We start from the raw sequence: 15,184 nt of genomic DNA on the forward strand, positions 1-15,184 counted from the left end.
CTCCAGAGAGATGTGATGAACAGAAGCAAGAACTCTTCTTCTTATAAGTTTAGGAGTTTGAATTCACATATACATTTGGTTAACTTTCACAGTTCCTATGATGGTTAGGATTTTTGCATATGAGTTACTACACATGCATTTATTTAGCATATGCACATGCATATGTGTATGAATGCATGGTCATGTTATAATTTCTCCAGTACGCATTAGGTTTGGTTGTGGACTTGTCCAACGTGTTCAAATACCTTAAAAGGTAATTTTCACTGCTCGCTGACCTGTTCCTATCAAACATATCACTTATTTTATATATTACTAGAAGCGGGGATTTCTTTGCATGGTTTAATTTTCCAGCTCGTGTAATTTATGGTAAATCGTTTCTCCTGGTCTTTTCATGCAGTTTGTATTCTTTTCCCCTCATTTATTTCATTACATATTATTTCTTTTAAAAATCTTAAACTGCTACAGCGCCTATGTAATAATAAAAGTGATTGTAATTTTTGTTTTCATAAACTTAATAAAGTCAACATAAAAAATGTTGGAAAGTATTTTAAGTATTAGTAATGCAACTATTTTTGCACTCGGAAAGTGTGATTTTTGTTAAAGTGGTACACTAACAGACCACCATCTTGTCTTTTCTGAATGTGACACTACTATCTTAAGAGTATAAATAGTACTAGCGGCTCACTTTATTATAATCTAACACACAAAATAACACTTCAGATGCATAATAAGCACTATTCTGTTTTTCTTATTAGCAAACAATTCTTTGTACAGGGGTTTGGTACTAATCACGAAGAAGTAAAGTCTCTGAAAATAGTATACAAACAAGGTATTTCAAATCAAAACTGTTTATTGTAAAAAAAACCTTGAAAATTGTTTTTTAAAAAAGAAACATTGATTTCACAAGTCTTCAGGTTGTTTATAGACATAGCTATAGATAACATCTCAGTTTCATACAGAACTCATTCAATCATATAAAAATAAACACAAATTTACATTGACTCATCAACTATACAATTTAAAAAGGCACTTGGAAGGGGTATTGTGTTATTGCATTTGTGGTATGCATTTGAAATAGTTTAAAGTACATTAATGAATTTGTTTGTAAGAATCACTCTTTTGCCTTATTCCCATCTTTAATTAATTTTCAAATCATTAAATGTTTTTAAAATAGTAAGCAATGGAGCATTGCGCCAGGAATGTTCAAACTATCTTTCCCCCTCTCCAAGGCAATACTGTTAATTGGCAAAACAAAACAAACAAAAACAAAAAACTTTTAATACATTCTCCTGTGTTTTGTTCTTTGTATTTTTTTCTTCCCTTTTAAAAATACACTTTAAAGCACTATAGGTAATCCCAAAAAAAGGCTTTAGTTCAACAATGGCAACCAGACATCCAACATGTAATGGAGTAAACTTGGAATACTTTTTAAGGCACCTGAGTTCTCGTCTGGCAGATCTCTTCCTATGGGAAATCCTATTACAGACTCTATTACAAAGCAATACTGTTCTTTTCAGTTGAAATGATTTGGCAGCAATGTAAATCTTCGCATTCTTTTTAGGAAGAAAAGATGCAATGTGCTTTTCATTTTATCTTTGAAGAGAAAGGTTACTGTCTTTTATTCTCTCAATCTAGCCATCAGCAAATATATAGTAATTTTAAACTTCACATGGAAAGGATTATCTTGAAACACATGAATTCCGTGCTCTTGCAGCTCTGTGTGTGTGTGTGTGTGTGTGTGTGTGTGCGTGTGTGCATATGTGTGTGTGTCTATACATATTATTTGGTCGGTCAGCACAGGAGAAAATGCCTTTGGACTTTATTTGTCATTTGGCTTCGGAGTGAAGAAATGCATTCTGTTCGAGTAAACATTGATTGCGTCACTCAGTGTGCTACACAGCAGCCAGATTCCTCATGTTTGTGCAGGAGAGACATTCTGGAGAAGGTTTTGGAGCAGTTTTTGCACTGGTATTTCTTTACATCAGAATGGGTCTGCAGATGAGCCCTCAGGTTTGACCTGTCTGCAAATGCTCTGTTGCAGTGAGGGCAAGAAAAAGGCTTCTCGCCTGGGGGTGGAGTGGGAGAAAAAAAGAGACAGTCAGTGTTTTTAGAGGAAACATAAAGTTAAATAATGTTAACAAAAGTCAATCACATTTTGCCCAAATAATGAGAAGTAGCAAAACCTGATTAAAATCCCTCATAATAGACACTTCAAAAAATACCTGACCTTTTAAGATAAATTTGAATATTGCATTTAAAAATCATACACAGAATATTATTACTGCTGGGAATTACGCAGAAATAATTTCCGTAGTTCTTGGACTTTCACTTCTTAAAGCTTTCTGCTTCAGCAGGTGCAGCTAATGTTGAGCACCTCCCAACATTTCCCAATATTTCCCCTTTTCCCTCTTTCTGTACTATGATTAAGGGAGTCTAAGTGCCATAATACCCTGCAGGATAATTCTGTAATAGGAATAAGAAATTAAGCAGCAAAAAATCCCCAAACAAAGCAAGAGAGGCAAAGTAAATTTAGTTTCAACTATCCAAGTCACCCACTGGTGATAGATATCGGAGCAAGAATGTAACTAACAGAAAACTATAGGAAAAGCCTTCATCTATTAACCAAATCAATTGATTAAGATAGCAACATTTGTTTTTGCTGATTACTGGGGGCAGTTTCACAGAACACACATTCAAGCACTTCTTTCCTGATTTTCTAACTGATCTTTGAGACCAAACCTTCTGAATCTACTTTCCAAAGTCTACATGCTGTTTGCAGTCCCTGGAGCAGAGGTTGTTAGCAAGAAATGGAGCACTTTGTGCCCTAACAACTTTTTGAGTAGTCAGGAAGTAGTTATCAATGACTGTCCATCATTAAAAGCACTATGTCACAACTTCATGCAAATCCAACAGCCAGTTCAGGGCTTCACTGTATCTCAGAGTAACATTCCTGCCTATGTTTTTTCTCTTACCCGTGTGAGTTCTAATGTGTCCTTGAAGCAACCAGGGTCTGGAAAACGCCTTGCCGCAGATCTTGCAAACACAAGGTAATGTGTGGGTCCGAATATGCATCTTCAGGGCGCCCAGGCTCACATATTCCTTGTCACAGTATTTACAGCTGAAAGATTTTCTAGACTGGGCATCGCAATGCAGCTGCTTATGTTTGGCCAGCCCAGAAAACGTTGAATAGGTCTTATTGCATAAATTGCACTGAAACTTTTCAGCTTCAATGGCATGGGGGTCTGAAAGCTTGGACTGTAGCCTTTCCTCTTCATCACTAATGGGGCTTTCTGAGCCACTGTGGTCCTTGGAGGAGGTGTCAGATGGAGGAGGGGGACTCACTCGCCCCAAAGATGAGGAGTATCCGGAAAGAGGAGAGAGGCCATTGGGTAGCTGGGCGTGGAATGGAGCTGCCGTAGTCCACACAGTGATGGGGCTGTATGCTCCTGAGCTGAGGATCTCTGGTTGTGGTATGACAGGCATGGAGTAACTCTCATAGAGATACGGGGAAATAATCACTGGGAAAGAAAAGGGAGGGAGAGAAGATTAAGTTAAAAAGAACTAAAAATAAATCCACACGCAAGCATACAAATACTGGAAAGATATTTAGCAACACACACGTGATTTTCTTAGGGAAAAGATAGACCCATTTAGGAGGGCATACACACTGGTAAAATGTTTCATTTCCACCCTGGCACCTACGGAGTTACTGTACTTAATGCACACATAGGCCGATAGCTGTACGGAGCTATAGGTGCTCTGAAGACAGAGTGCAGCCAAGCCAGTGCCTTCGCAGTACCCACTAAGGAGGGAGAGCCTCAACATTATTTTTAAACATTCAGAAAAGTTGTTTTCCATTTTATGTATGGGCTCTTTAGGTGTATTACGACCGTGAGTACAAAGATATGCCTGCATCAAGCCGCCTTCTAAAGGAAAGGAGACTTCGTGCATGAAAAACGCAGTAATTCAACCCTTATGTCACTCATCTTTCACATACTCATTATGCATGTATACACAGGCTTTAGCAAACACGAAGCTGCGAGATTTGAATGAAATGTTCCTTGTTAGTCAAGAATTCAAAAAGTTTTGAATTAAAACGCACCCCAAATGATCAAAAGAATGTAAGCTCCCTTTCGGGACACTGTTTAAAAGGAAAACAGTTGAACCTTTGGCTCTTTTGTAATGGCATTTGAAGGGTAATACGTAGATTCATATTTGCAACGCTCTAGATACGTAGTTCTAGATATATTTTTCTCTTTTTACCTGTGTGTGTGTCCAGTTCGCTGTAGTTTGGCTTTTTGGAGGCGTTGAAATGCTTCTTGACCAGGAAGGAGCGCGGCATCTTGCCAGCGGGTCTGGCGGGCGCCCGGCGCGGATAACGGTCCGGCGGGAGGACACGGCGGTCCCTACAGCATCGCGGCGGGCCGGGCTCGGGCAGGGGCCGCGCTCAGGTGCGGCAGGCGGACGGGCCGGCGCCTCTGAAGTCGCCCGGCTCCTTTACGAACTGAGCCCGTTTTGGTTGGGAGGGTTTTTTTTCCTCTCTTTTGCAAGAAAGATCCAATCACAGCTGAGAGGTTCAGATTTCAGCTCCTCCCTCTGGGACAGCTGTGAACAGAGGAAGAATCTGTTGTCAGACTAAATTATTCTGGTTCAAAATGGGCTGTTTTTCGAGATTTCAGTGGAGAGGAAAAAAAAGTGTTTAAATATTTTCAAGAGAGGTAACCTCCCTCGGTGAACCCCGCCCGCGATCCACGCTGTCTGGGAGCTAAAAGGGGCGCAGGAGCCGGGGTCTCTGCCCGGCCCGCCTGGCTTCCAGATGTGGGGCAGTGTCAGCGCGCGGGGACACAGTGTCCGCCAGGGGAAGGAAGGGCCGCCCTGCACCATACCAGGCCAGCCTCTGGTGTTAATGAGAGCCTATATTTGGAAGTGGCATCTGGAGAGGTTTGCCTTGCACAGGGACCAAATAATTAACTCTTGGCTTTTGAAAAAGGAAGGGGGAAGCGGGAAGACAAAGGCGCCTGTGAGCGCGAAGGACGCTCTCCTGGGACTCCGGCCTGGAGAGCGACTGCAGCCTTGCGTGCGGCGAGGGCGCTGCGCTACTCAGGGCTTCCGCGAAGCCAGGGGCAGCGCGGCCGCGTGCATATTAAGTAATCATGTCACCGTGTTAGCTATGGTGGCTTGAAAGAAATGCTTTGTAGCCCGTTAAAGGCAGGCTGATCGGAAGAACTAGAAGATTGCAAAGATAAAAAGGAACGCCGGCAGAGAAGGGGGGCAAGAGGTAAACTGTCGTTTGGAACCACGGGACATTCTCTCACTCACACTTTTGACAAGAGAGCTTATCTTTTCATGTACTACAGTGCATTTTATGGGAAAAGGGTGTATGTGTCTTTAGAGACAATTATTTTATTTCAAATATTCCCCTGCTTTTATTTGGTGCTATTTTCATCAGTATAAAGTCATTAAAATCCATCTCAGTATCTGCCAGTTTCCTGTATAATGCTAAAAGAGGAATTAAAAGATACTCTTATGAGTATCAGTTGATTAAAGTTTTAAGGACTCAGTCTAGTAACTGCAAAAACAGCTTTATTTTGTATATGGTCTTCAATCTAAAAATACTTTAAGGTGGTTTATTTTAAATATAAAATTTCAAGCGTATTTTAAAGCATCTCTGTCCATTGCAGACCTTTTGCTAAAATAATAAGGAAAGAACAAATTCACGTGAAGATCACCCTACTGTTGTTTCTAACAGGTGCTGGAGGAAAAAAGTGAAAAAGAAAATAACAGTGGTGATGTCAAGACTTGTCAGAGAAAAGTGCATTGTCAGGCTGCATAACTTCTTAATCTTGGAATGAGAAAACAAGAGTGTATGTGTGTTTGGGGTTTGAGGTGGGGCACTCACAGATTTCCTAATCTAATTTCAATGTTTATGCTTATTTCTTCCAACAGTCACTAATTTAAACATCAAACAGAGAAAATAATTCAGAGGAATCCTTATGCTAAGGGAACTGTACTTGCAGGAGAGAGGAAAATATGAATACATATTCGATTTCTCCACACACAAACTGGAACCTGGAGTAAAAGCCAGAGGCAGTTTTCTAAGCTTGCTACTCTATGTGAGGGTTTGTTCAGGTGTAGACACCTGGGTTTATGAGAGCAGGAGTCATCCTTGCTCTTTATTCCATTCCCCACAAAACGCACATTTTTGTTACAGATATAGCACAGTTGAGAAAACACAAATCGCCATGGCTATTATTTCCTTGTTTCACTCTACAGAGTCTATTCACAACAAAGAAGAGTGTTAGACAATGTTTTAGTATTTATTTGCTGGTAGTTATAACACAAGATAACCTACTAACATGTGTATTCAAAAATCCATTTACAACATTTAATAAAAAAGCGTACATTTGGATCACAGAGGCATAATCCAGTCCAGCCCCATCAGCAGGTATCTGAGGGTGCACTGCACAGATCAGCGTCGGGACGTGTGGCCACACCTACTGTGAGGAGCGGATGGGGCCCGGGTCTGTGCGTGGGGCATGTCATTACACAGATCCGAGTGCTAGCGAGTAACACGTATGCCCGTGTGAGGTCTGGGCCGCTGTCAGAGCAGGGCGAGTCTGCGCGCTGATGGCCTGAGTCAGACGAAACAGGTGCTCTGCTCAGACACAGCGGAGGGCATGCGGCGCCAGCACCATGTGGTAAAAACGCAAGCAGGGAAGTCAAGGCCACACCCAAAGGCCAGCTGCTGGGACTCTGCTAAGACAAGACAGAGGTTTCCTCTCCTTCTGCCAGCCAGAGGGCTCATCTGGAGGGGTTGGCTTTGGTCGTTGACAAAAAGACTTTCTCTTGCCCAGGGACAGAAATCTTTGTGGCGGCAACTGCACCAGATTTTAAAGCTTTCATTCTGGAATCCAATAGAAGTCAAATCAATGACTGAGGGGGAAAAATGGAACAAGCAAACCCTTTGCTAATCCAAGGATTCAGTCCTAGGTTGGTGAGAAATTGGTGCTCCATAATTAGGCTGATTGGGTTTATCAGCCTAATTTGTTTAGTAACTATTAAATAAATGGTACTTGTTCTTAGAGCCACATGGACACAGCCCAGTCAGGGTGAAGCTGGTGGGCATGGGTAAGACAAAAATAAGGAAGGCTCAAGCTCTGCCCTTAGGCTTTTGAGAGTTTAATGTAGTGTAGGGAGAAAAGAGGAACTTCGGAGGCCATAGTGAGGCTTAAAAAATAATCCTTCCTAGGCTTGAGCCACACTGGCAAGACTCCATGACATGGGCTGTGTGGGTTGCCTGGCACCCCAGACACCCGTATAATCTAATTCTTTAATTGCCATGATGTGATTTGATGTGACGTACCTGACAGGCTCTGTTTTTGAATTTCCTCTGTTTTCTGAAGAAGCTGACCAAGATAACTTGTGGAAAACTTTGTAAGTTAAAGGTCTGGGCCAGCCTTCCCCACAGGCTCCCTGGATGGGTGGGGTTTCTCCTGGAGCCAGTCTTTTTCATGAAAGACACATTCTTGCCCTGCCAAGTAGGGGAATAAATTAGATCCGTGAGGTTTGGGAATGCACCTTGGGTTTCTTTACTTTGCATGGAGATTTGTACACATTTAGGTATTTAGGTGTGTAAAAAGCAGTGCAAGTATTGACTACCATGTTTAGGAAATGGAGTAGTAAATCTAGCCCCAGAAGAAACTAGGGTGTGGTAGAGGCTGAAAAATCCCATTTTATGTTCTGTCCTGTCTCCTAAAATGAAAGGCATCTCTTTCTAACTTTGGTGTGTGGTGTGATCACTCCAGAGGGGGTTCATATCCCCTCAATTCATATGCATATTCATATCCCTTGAAAAATATGAAGTGATAAGATATCATGAGTTTGTGGTATCTGGAGAATATTATAATACATTATTAATTTTAAAAATCTATTTAGATAGAAACAAAGCATTTATTAAATATAACTTTGAAGTTTGAATGACAAGGGTGCGATGTCATTTTGTGGGTTTTTAACATACCCATATCTATATGTGAAAGAATTTAGGAAGAAATATTCCTAAATTTCCTGTTGGAAAATTATCAGAGCAGGCATGGGATTCTGCTTATGTATTCTGAGCTCCACAATAAGGAGAACCTCTTTTCTCTGAGTGAATGGATGGCACTCTTACATGCACTCCACATATGCAAGTATGTCAACAGGGCCAAATATGAGCGTGAACACGCGTTTGTGTGAGCGCTCACATGTCTGAATGTTGGGAAAAGTAATCGTAGCCAAAAATGGTGTCAGGATGTCCCTCTACTGTTTAGGAGTTTCTATTATTTCCTGCGTGTTCCCAGTGTCATGTTTGGCAGGCCAATAGCCACCAGGCATCTGCGTCTGTCTGGAGTTAGTGCTAATGCTAATAGCTCAATAAGTACCATCACATATGATCAGTAAATATTTAAGATCACTTCAAATAGAAAATCTTTAACTTGGGAACAGAATTTTAATGAAATCTGCTTTCTGCCAAGTCATTTGTGTTCAGAATCTTATTCCTAGTTATGTTTGTATGATCTCATTTCCCTTTGGGTGGATAGAATACTGTTAAGTGTGTCATGAAAAGTAAGAGATATTCATCTCTTCAGTGTTCCGTGTGTACCTTGTGGAAAGTGTTGATATTATCTGTAAGATGAATAAGAAAGACTAGGGAGTGTTGAATTTGTCTGTATTTTAAGCAACAGCTCAGGGATATGTGGTTGCAAAGAGACACCTATTGGTCAGTTTCAGAAGACTCATTGTTTTCTTTTACTTTCTTTTCTTTTCCATAACTTTTTAACAAGGTCTGCCACCTAGTGGAAAATGGGTGGATTTGACTCAACCCTAAGAACATCAACCTGACCTTGTTTTGTAATTACCCCAATTTCAGATGGACATTATATAAATTCGTTGGACTTATTAATGTATTCATAATTCAAAGTGACACATATGTATTTGTGGAAATATGCACAACATTTACACAACAAATTATGTTGGTTTTTTAAGATAGGTGAGAAAGGGAAATGTTATGAGATCATCAGCCTGTGCAGTCAAGAAGAAAGTAGGCAGAAACAGCGAGCATTACACTTGAGGTGAGTAAGCAACCTTCTGGACTCTTTTTTATGTTTGCATGATAACCCACAAGGCAGAAGAATTTTAAAAACGGGAAACCAAGCCAGAGCCCAGTTTCCCAGAGCATTCAGAATGATTTCTTCTCAGTCTGTCTGCCTCCAAGGCTATGTACTTTATTGCTGGAATCTGCTACCCCATTTGGTTTGGTTAAAGGACACTCAGTGCCCAACAGTGTGTGGCATCATGGGTAGTGATAAGAGCTACTATTCTTCATGATTAATATGATTGTCTGGCCACTATGCTAAGCACTTCACACGCATTATTTTAATGCATGCCTCCAAAGTAGCTTATTTTGCAAGGTAGAGGTTATCCCTACTTACAGATGAAGAAATGAAGACACAAGGAAGTTAATTATCTTGGTCAAATCCCACTGCTAGTAAGGAGTACTTAGAGGTGGCACTGGAAACTAGAGCTGTTTAACTTCAAATCCCATGTATTTCACTACAGTAACGGTAATAACACATCATAATGGTGAAATAGACCCACGACTAGCTGTAAAACATGACTTCTTTGAAAATTGGCCTTCCTGCTTTCTCTTTCCCACTCAGGATACTCATATACAGTGTTTGCAGTCCCTCACTGTCTCACTCACTGCTCTCTCCATGCTGTCTCTCCCCCTATTCCCAAGTCACATCAGGGTCAGAGTTGCTTGATTTCAGACTTGATGCCAGTTGCCTCCAGGTGTTGGGTGTGACTTCAAGGAATAGAATCCTAAGTGCTTAATTAAATAGTTGCCATTGTTTCTGGTCTGCCAAAAAAGGAGATGACCATTAATTCTTATTCTGTAGGAATCATGTGGTTTTTCTAAACGGGTGGTTAACTTTGTTGCCTTATCTTGAATGGGATTATGAGGGGAAAAATAAATGCATCAATGAGGAATCAGTGTTTCCAAATATGATGGAGAAGTTTTACAGTCCGAAAATTTCTCTTTTCCTCTCATAGGTGTACCCATGTATGGGTGTGTCCATGTGGTGTGCCTACCTTGCTCCATAGGAAGCCTCTATGGGTTCCTATGGCAGTGGACATGTTTGGTAAACTTGTAAGGTAGGTTGGTCTGCATTCTTTTACAAGAAGGGCTTGAGGTGCTTCCTGGGGGAGAACATATCCAGGAACAGTAGGAAGAATAGGAACCAGGCCCACCAAGCCCAATCTTACAACCAACTCTTAGTAGCCTCAGAAAGGTGTTGAAGCTGACTACAGCAGGGTACCAGTCACTCCAGTATGTCTTTTGACCGAGCATCCAAACATGCTATGGAGAAGCAGGCATGAATCCTTCAGTGAAGCTGAAATGTGGCTTTCCTAGAACTCTGTTGGCATTAAAGAGCAGGGAGTGCCGCCTTGGAATCTCTGGGGCAGAGGTCGCATGAGACATGGAGAGAGCTTCCTGAGAGCATTGCCACAGCTGGCAGTGAGCACGACAGTAATGTCCCTGAGTGCCCCGGGGGCATTAGCATGGATGGTGGGCTAGCCAACAGGTGTCGTGGTGCCTGACAGACAAGTGGGTCCCCAGTGGAAGTGGCAGTGCTCTGCTGCTGTGGACCGAATGCTTGTGTCCCCCCAGCATTCCTGTGTCAAAACCTGACTCCCAAGGTAGTGGTCTTTGAAGATGTGACCTTTGGGATTTGGTTAGGTCCTGAGGGTGGAGCCCTCATAAATGGGATTAGTGCCCTTTTAAAAGACCCTAAGGAGCCCTCTCCTCCCCTCCTGTATGTGAGCATACGAGGGAAGACGGTCTGTGAGCCAGGAAGCTCACCAGGAAGCTCTGCCCGGGCTTTGATCTCTGACTTTCAGCCCCTGTAAGTGTGAGAAATCAACTTCTTTCTTTTGTTCTTCATAAGCCAACCAGTCCTGACACTTTATTATAGCAGTCCAAATGGAGGGAGGAGGCTGCCCAGGGAGAAATGAAGGCCTTTCAGCCCTTTGGCTCTCAGCAGAAGTAAGAGCAGTGCCCTGTAGCGGGGCAGAGAAGATAGGGTGCACAAGACAGAGAGACTGGAATGGGTTAGGAGGAGGAACACTGCCTGTTCCACACCAAAACCCAAAGCTTGTCTTCTAGACCATGAAGGACAGCACCGTGGGATTCCCAGAATGATGTCAGAGTTGCTGGGCCCTCCATCAGTGGGAAGGGAACACAGCCATAGCCTGCACATGAGCAAAGGAGAAACAGATTGGGGTCGCTGGCCTGAGGGTGCTGGTGTGGACTCCCAATCCTTGCCCTGTGTATCACCTCTGCCTCTCTCTGGGCTGGAGATCTGAGTCATCAACACACCTACCTGAATATGAAATTCAAAATCCTTTAGAACAGCAGACTGTGATGCTTCCCAGGATAATGTAGAGAAGCAAAGTCTAAATTATGCCATGTGTAGGATGGACTCCCTCATTTAGATCTTGATGCGCCAATTGCTGAGCCACATGCAAAAGCACACCTGTCAGAGCTCTGGGAACACAAGGCTTGGGAGCGCTTCCCAGGTCCTACAAGCACTGTTGCTTTTTCTGCTCCACAGACATTGGCCACCTGCCTGTCAAACTCAGTTACATCATTTGCAAACCTAATCCTTGATAAAGATCACTGAAAAAAGATGGAGAACCTGGCTTTCAAGAACCTTGTGGCTATTTGGACTCACCACTAAATCCAAATTTTTGCCCGGATAGAAATATTTGTATGTTGTGCTTTATCAAAGGAAACATTTTCTTAAATGAAGCACACATAGGCAAACACTCCACAGGTAGAAAGATCTTTTCTAAAAGTGCTTTCGGGCCTTAAATTTAAAAACGAAAGTCCTACCTTAAGGCCAGATTGATAACGGGAAAGAAATATTGCACTCATTTGTCCCCTTCAAGCCTACTGCCATCCTTGGATATGAGCCTTTGCTGGCACTAGGAATGTGCCCTCATTGCTCAATCGTCAGGTGAGTGGGCAGTCCAGATGAGCCAGTAAGAGAGGAGTATTCAAATATAACATTGAAGTTTTTGTTGACATAACACTTGCCAGCACTTAGAGGTGATTGGCTCTTGGAGACCCAAGTCCTTTTAAGAGCTGGGTTGATGGGTCCCTTTGTCATTGTGTGTTTTTAGACAGGCTTTCTTCTTCCCCACCCTGCTTCCCCAGCACAGTTATGTAGACCCAAACTCTACTGAGGGCATGGAATGCATCATTATACTTTCAAAGAGAAGGTGGAAGACACTGTGAAATCATTTGCAAGTGATAATGGATGGAAGTTAATGACATGCAAATCATCCTGAACCTCCCAGCTCTCCTGAGTCTTTGGGACTGATTGCAATACCTCAATGATGAGTGAGTGATGAGCTAGAGTAGGCAATTGTGCCCCAGGAAAGTGGAAAGGGAATCTGAGAAAACCGAGATGGAATGAAATCGTAGAACGCTGTAGTGAGGGAAGGCCTTGGCAATCTAGTGTAACATTCCCTCCCATTTTTTACTTTTGCTTGAGAGGGCAACAAGAGGCTTGTACAAGGATGTGAACCTTCCCAGCATCATAGAGGATTAGAACTGTAATGTACAAACTTCTAGTAGAGCTCCCTAGCAGGTAGCCCCCAAAAGGTGCCCTGCAGAGGCAGTCTTTTATTTGAAAATGTAATTGATCAACTTCTGCAAATTATCCTTGAAGACCTTTAAATAAATCAAATAAAGAGAAAGAATAGTACTCTATTTAAAAACTCATGTGCAATTCTGTATCTTGACCTTCTCAGTCCTTCGCCACCCCATAAAGTAGTACAGTTTAATACCTAAGGGGTTTATTCCTTGCAGGCCATCTACCTTGCATGTTTCATTGTTTCATTTCCATTTTTCATCATTATACTTCTGCACCCTGTGCAGAAAACAGAAGGTACAAGATATTGTGGCTTCAATAATTTTAGACCAAAATGCAAAGTAGGACTTTTAACCCACACAACTCTAAGTGGCTATATCATAAGGAAGAACTGTGGAAAGGATGAATGTGTACACCTTGATCTTCCTGACTCCCAGTGTGTGGTTTTCTTTCTATGATTAAGCCAAGAGTGGATTTCCCTTAGCTAGAAGCTACAATTGAGTAAGATTTTCTTGGCCTAGTGAGTAGATACTTTGAATTTTAAACCCCAACTGTATGGGTACAATGGTGTTCTCAAAGTTGGGTTGCAAGTTCTTTAGTCCCTGATACCTACCCCAAAATTATCAAATGAACCCAAGTCCTGCTAAGAACAGTGAGGTTGAGCCCTCACTTGAGACACTCCTGTGGGAACTCTAGGGATACCACTGCCAGGCACAAGGCAACAATCCTGACTCCTCCACACACCACAAAAATGTATCTTATTTCTCTAGGTGACAAGGAAAATTGATCAAGTTACGGTAAGAGGAAAAAGGGTATTCCAGGCCACCATATCCTTAGTCACATAGGCTACTATCAGGTCACCTCTGTAGAGGGAGAATGCTGAGCCAATTTGTCTGCATCATTTCTATGCCATGAATCAAAGTTGTATTTGTGTCCATCAGAATAGAGACTTTATGCTGGAGGAAAATCACACATGAGCCCCAGGGAAGGCAATGATTTGACACAATGATGTTGAAAGTCAAGAGTGCTCAGCATGAAATGCCCCAGTGATGACAGCAGGATTAACCTTCAGTGTGAAGAGAGAATGGGTGTGTCCATTGATGAAAGGTGCTGGGACACAGAGGCAGCCCTTCCCTGGCTCTTCTGAAGATGCCTGCTGGATGGAGAACAGTCAGAACACCTAAGGATCTGAAGCTTCGCCAAAGTGGAGATTGAGCAGCTGTGGGACATCATAAATAAATCAAATTTACAACTCAGCTGACTGTAGAGATGCGGTTTGGAAAATTTGGAAGCTGGTTTTATATATTGTGTTATTCTCTTTTGAGAATAAGTTTTTGTTGTTGTTGTTGTTGCTTTGCACTTGGAAGAGAAAAGTTGGATATTCCTGCTAGGAGTGAGTCAATGGATTCCAAAGTGAATTTGAAAAAAAAAAAAAAAAAATCTAGAAATGATAGGAAGTGAGATGATCTTCATCACCATCCTCATTTTCTTATGAGAGCACTTAAATGTATATATTTTGAAGAAATTTCAGCAGATACACCTACAGTCATTTCAGGTTGATGAACCATGCTTTTGAAGCCTATGCTCAATTGCCAAAGCACTAAGATGGAGAAAAAATCGATGTTTTCTTTGGAAAGAACAATTAAAGGTGATTGATCACAAATTCTTTGTCTTACATGCAGCTTATGTTTTCTTAAGCTGTGTCAGCCTGGAGATTAAAAGATGGGTTCAATTAAAAACACAGAAGAGTAGCTGTCTGTCTTTGTCCCCGTAGCTTTGCAGAAGGCCTCCTTCTCAGGCTCTCGCCATCCTTCCCAGAGTCCTGGGTGGGGGCTTAGGGTGTCTCATAGCCTATCCATCTTGGTGACACTGTTATTGTCTTTTTCATCCTTTCCTGGCCCCAACCCAGGCCTCCAGTAGTCATCATTGCTGCCAAACATGCTGCGCAAGTTGCCAAAGCCATCGCAAAGCGTGTATGGTGTTCTTGAAGGGTGACGTTCCCTCTGGTTTCTTTTCCTGTCTACATGCAGACTCATTTTGCTTAGACTCTAGTGGCCATGATCCCATGGACTCCACTCCTCTGCAGGTAGAGAACTTCTTACTGCCAGGTGTGTCTTCTTCTCTTCCACGTGGATTGCTGAGCACAACAGCCATGTGGCCTCAGTACATTTACCCAGCCCTATGCTGTGTAACTTTGTTTTAATCTCCCACCCTAGGGTCTGGAAACAAGGCCACGGGGCCCAAGAAGAAAGTACTAATATGAATGACAGATACTGTGCTCAATGCAAAATAACCTTTTTTCTTTGACACTGAACCACTTGTCTTCAGATTTGTACCCTTGGATTACCATCATATGTCCCTTAGTGATGGAGATATATTCTTAGAAATTTGTTGTGCAATTTTGTTGTGTGAACATCAGGGTGTATTTACACAACCCAAGATATCAAGCCTATCACACTCTTAGGCTATATGATATGGCTTATTGCTCC

At 42.1% G+C, this 15,184-nt stretch overlaps 2 protein-coding genes across 2 annotated transcripts in view; one reads left to right on the forward strand and one right to left on the reverse strand.

The window, feature by feature from the left end:
- LOC108533202 (uncharacterized) overlaps nucleotides 1-14,096 on the forward strand; it is a 63,886-nt gene extending 49,790 nt beyond the window's left edge. Inside the window, exons 4-6 of the mRNA XM_017877621.1 lie at nucleotides 9,022-9,107; nucleotides 10,090-10,191; nucleotides 13,637-14,096. Of these exons, the coding sequence (XP_017733110.1) occupies nucleotides 9,022-9,107; nucleotides 10,090-10,191; nucleotides 13,637-13,691 (243 nt within the window). The 3' untranslated portion in view covers nucleotides 13,692-14,096. The remainder of the gene's footprint in view (nucleotides 1-9,021; nucleotides 9,108-10,089; nucleotides 10,192-13,636) is intronic.
- SNAI2 (snail family transcriptional repressor 2) lies at nucleotides 837-4,768 on the reverse strand. Its single transcript, XM_017877619.1, has 3 exons — nucleotides 4,264-4,768; nucleotides 2,973-3,518; nucleotides 837-2,066 (listed from the first exon to the last, which is right to left on the reverse strand). Exons 1-3 carry the CDS (start codon nucleotides 4,340-4,342, stop codon nucleotides 1,885-1,887), a joined length of 807 nt encoding a protein of 268 aa, XP_017733108.1. The 5' UTR covers nucleotides 4,343-4,768; the 3' UTR covers nucleotides 837-1,884.
- Nucleotides 14,097-15,184: the final 1,088 nt, after the last annotated feature.

This window comes from Rhinopithecus bieti, unplaced genomic scaffold (assembly GCF_001698545.2).
Source record: "Rhinopithecus bieti isolate Rb0 unplaced genomic scaffold, ASM169854v2 scaffold_11288, whole genome shotgun sequence".
Lineage (NCBI taxonomy): Eukaryota > Metazoa > Chordata > Mammalia > Primates > Cercopithecidae > Rhinopithecus > Rhinopithecus bieti.

What these genes read in the sequence shown, in the direction of transcription:
- SNAI2 (XM_017877619.1), bottom strand. Translation starts at nt 4,342, where the DNA reads ATGCCGCGCTCCTTCCTGGTCAAGAAGCATTTCAACGCCTCCAAAAAG. An exon ending in CGAACTGGACACACACACAG is followed by an intron (nt 3,519 to 4,263) that starts GTAAAAAGAGAA and finishes TTTCTTTCCCAG; the next exon opens with TGATTATTTCCCCGTATCTC. An exon ending in ACACATTAGAACTCACACGG is followed by an intron (nt 2,067 to 2,972) that starts GTAAGAGAAAAA and finishes CTCCACCCCCAG; the next exon opens with GCGAGAAGCCTTTTTCTTGC.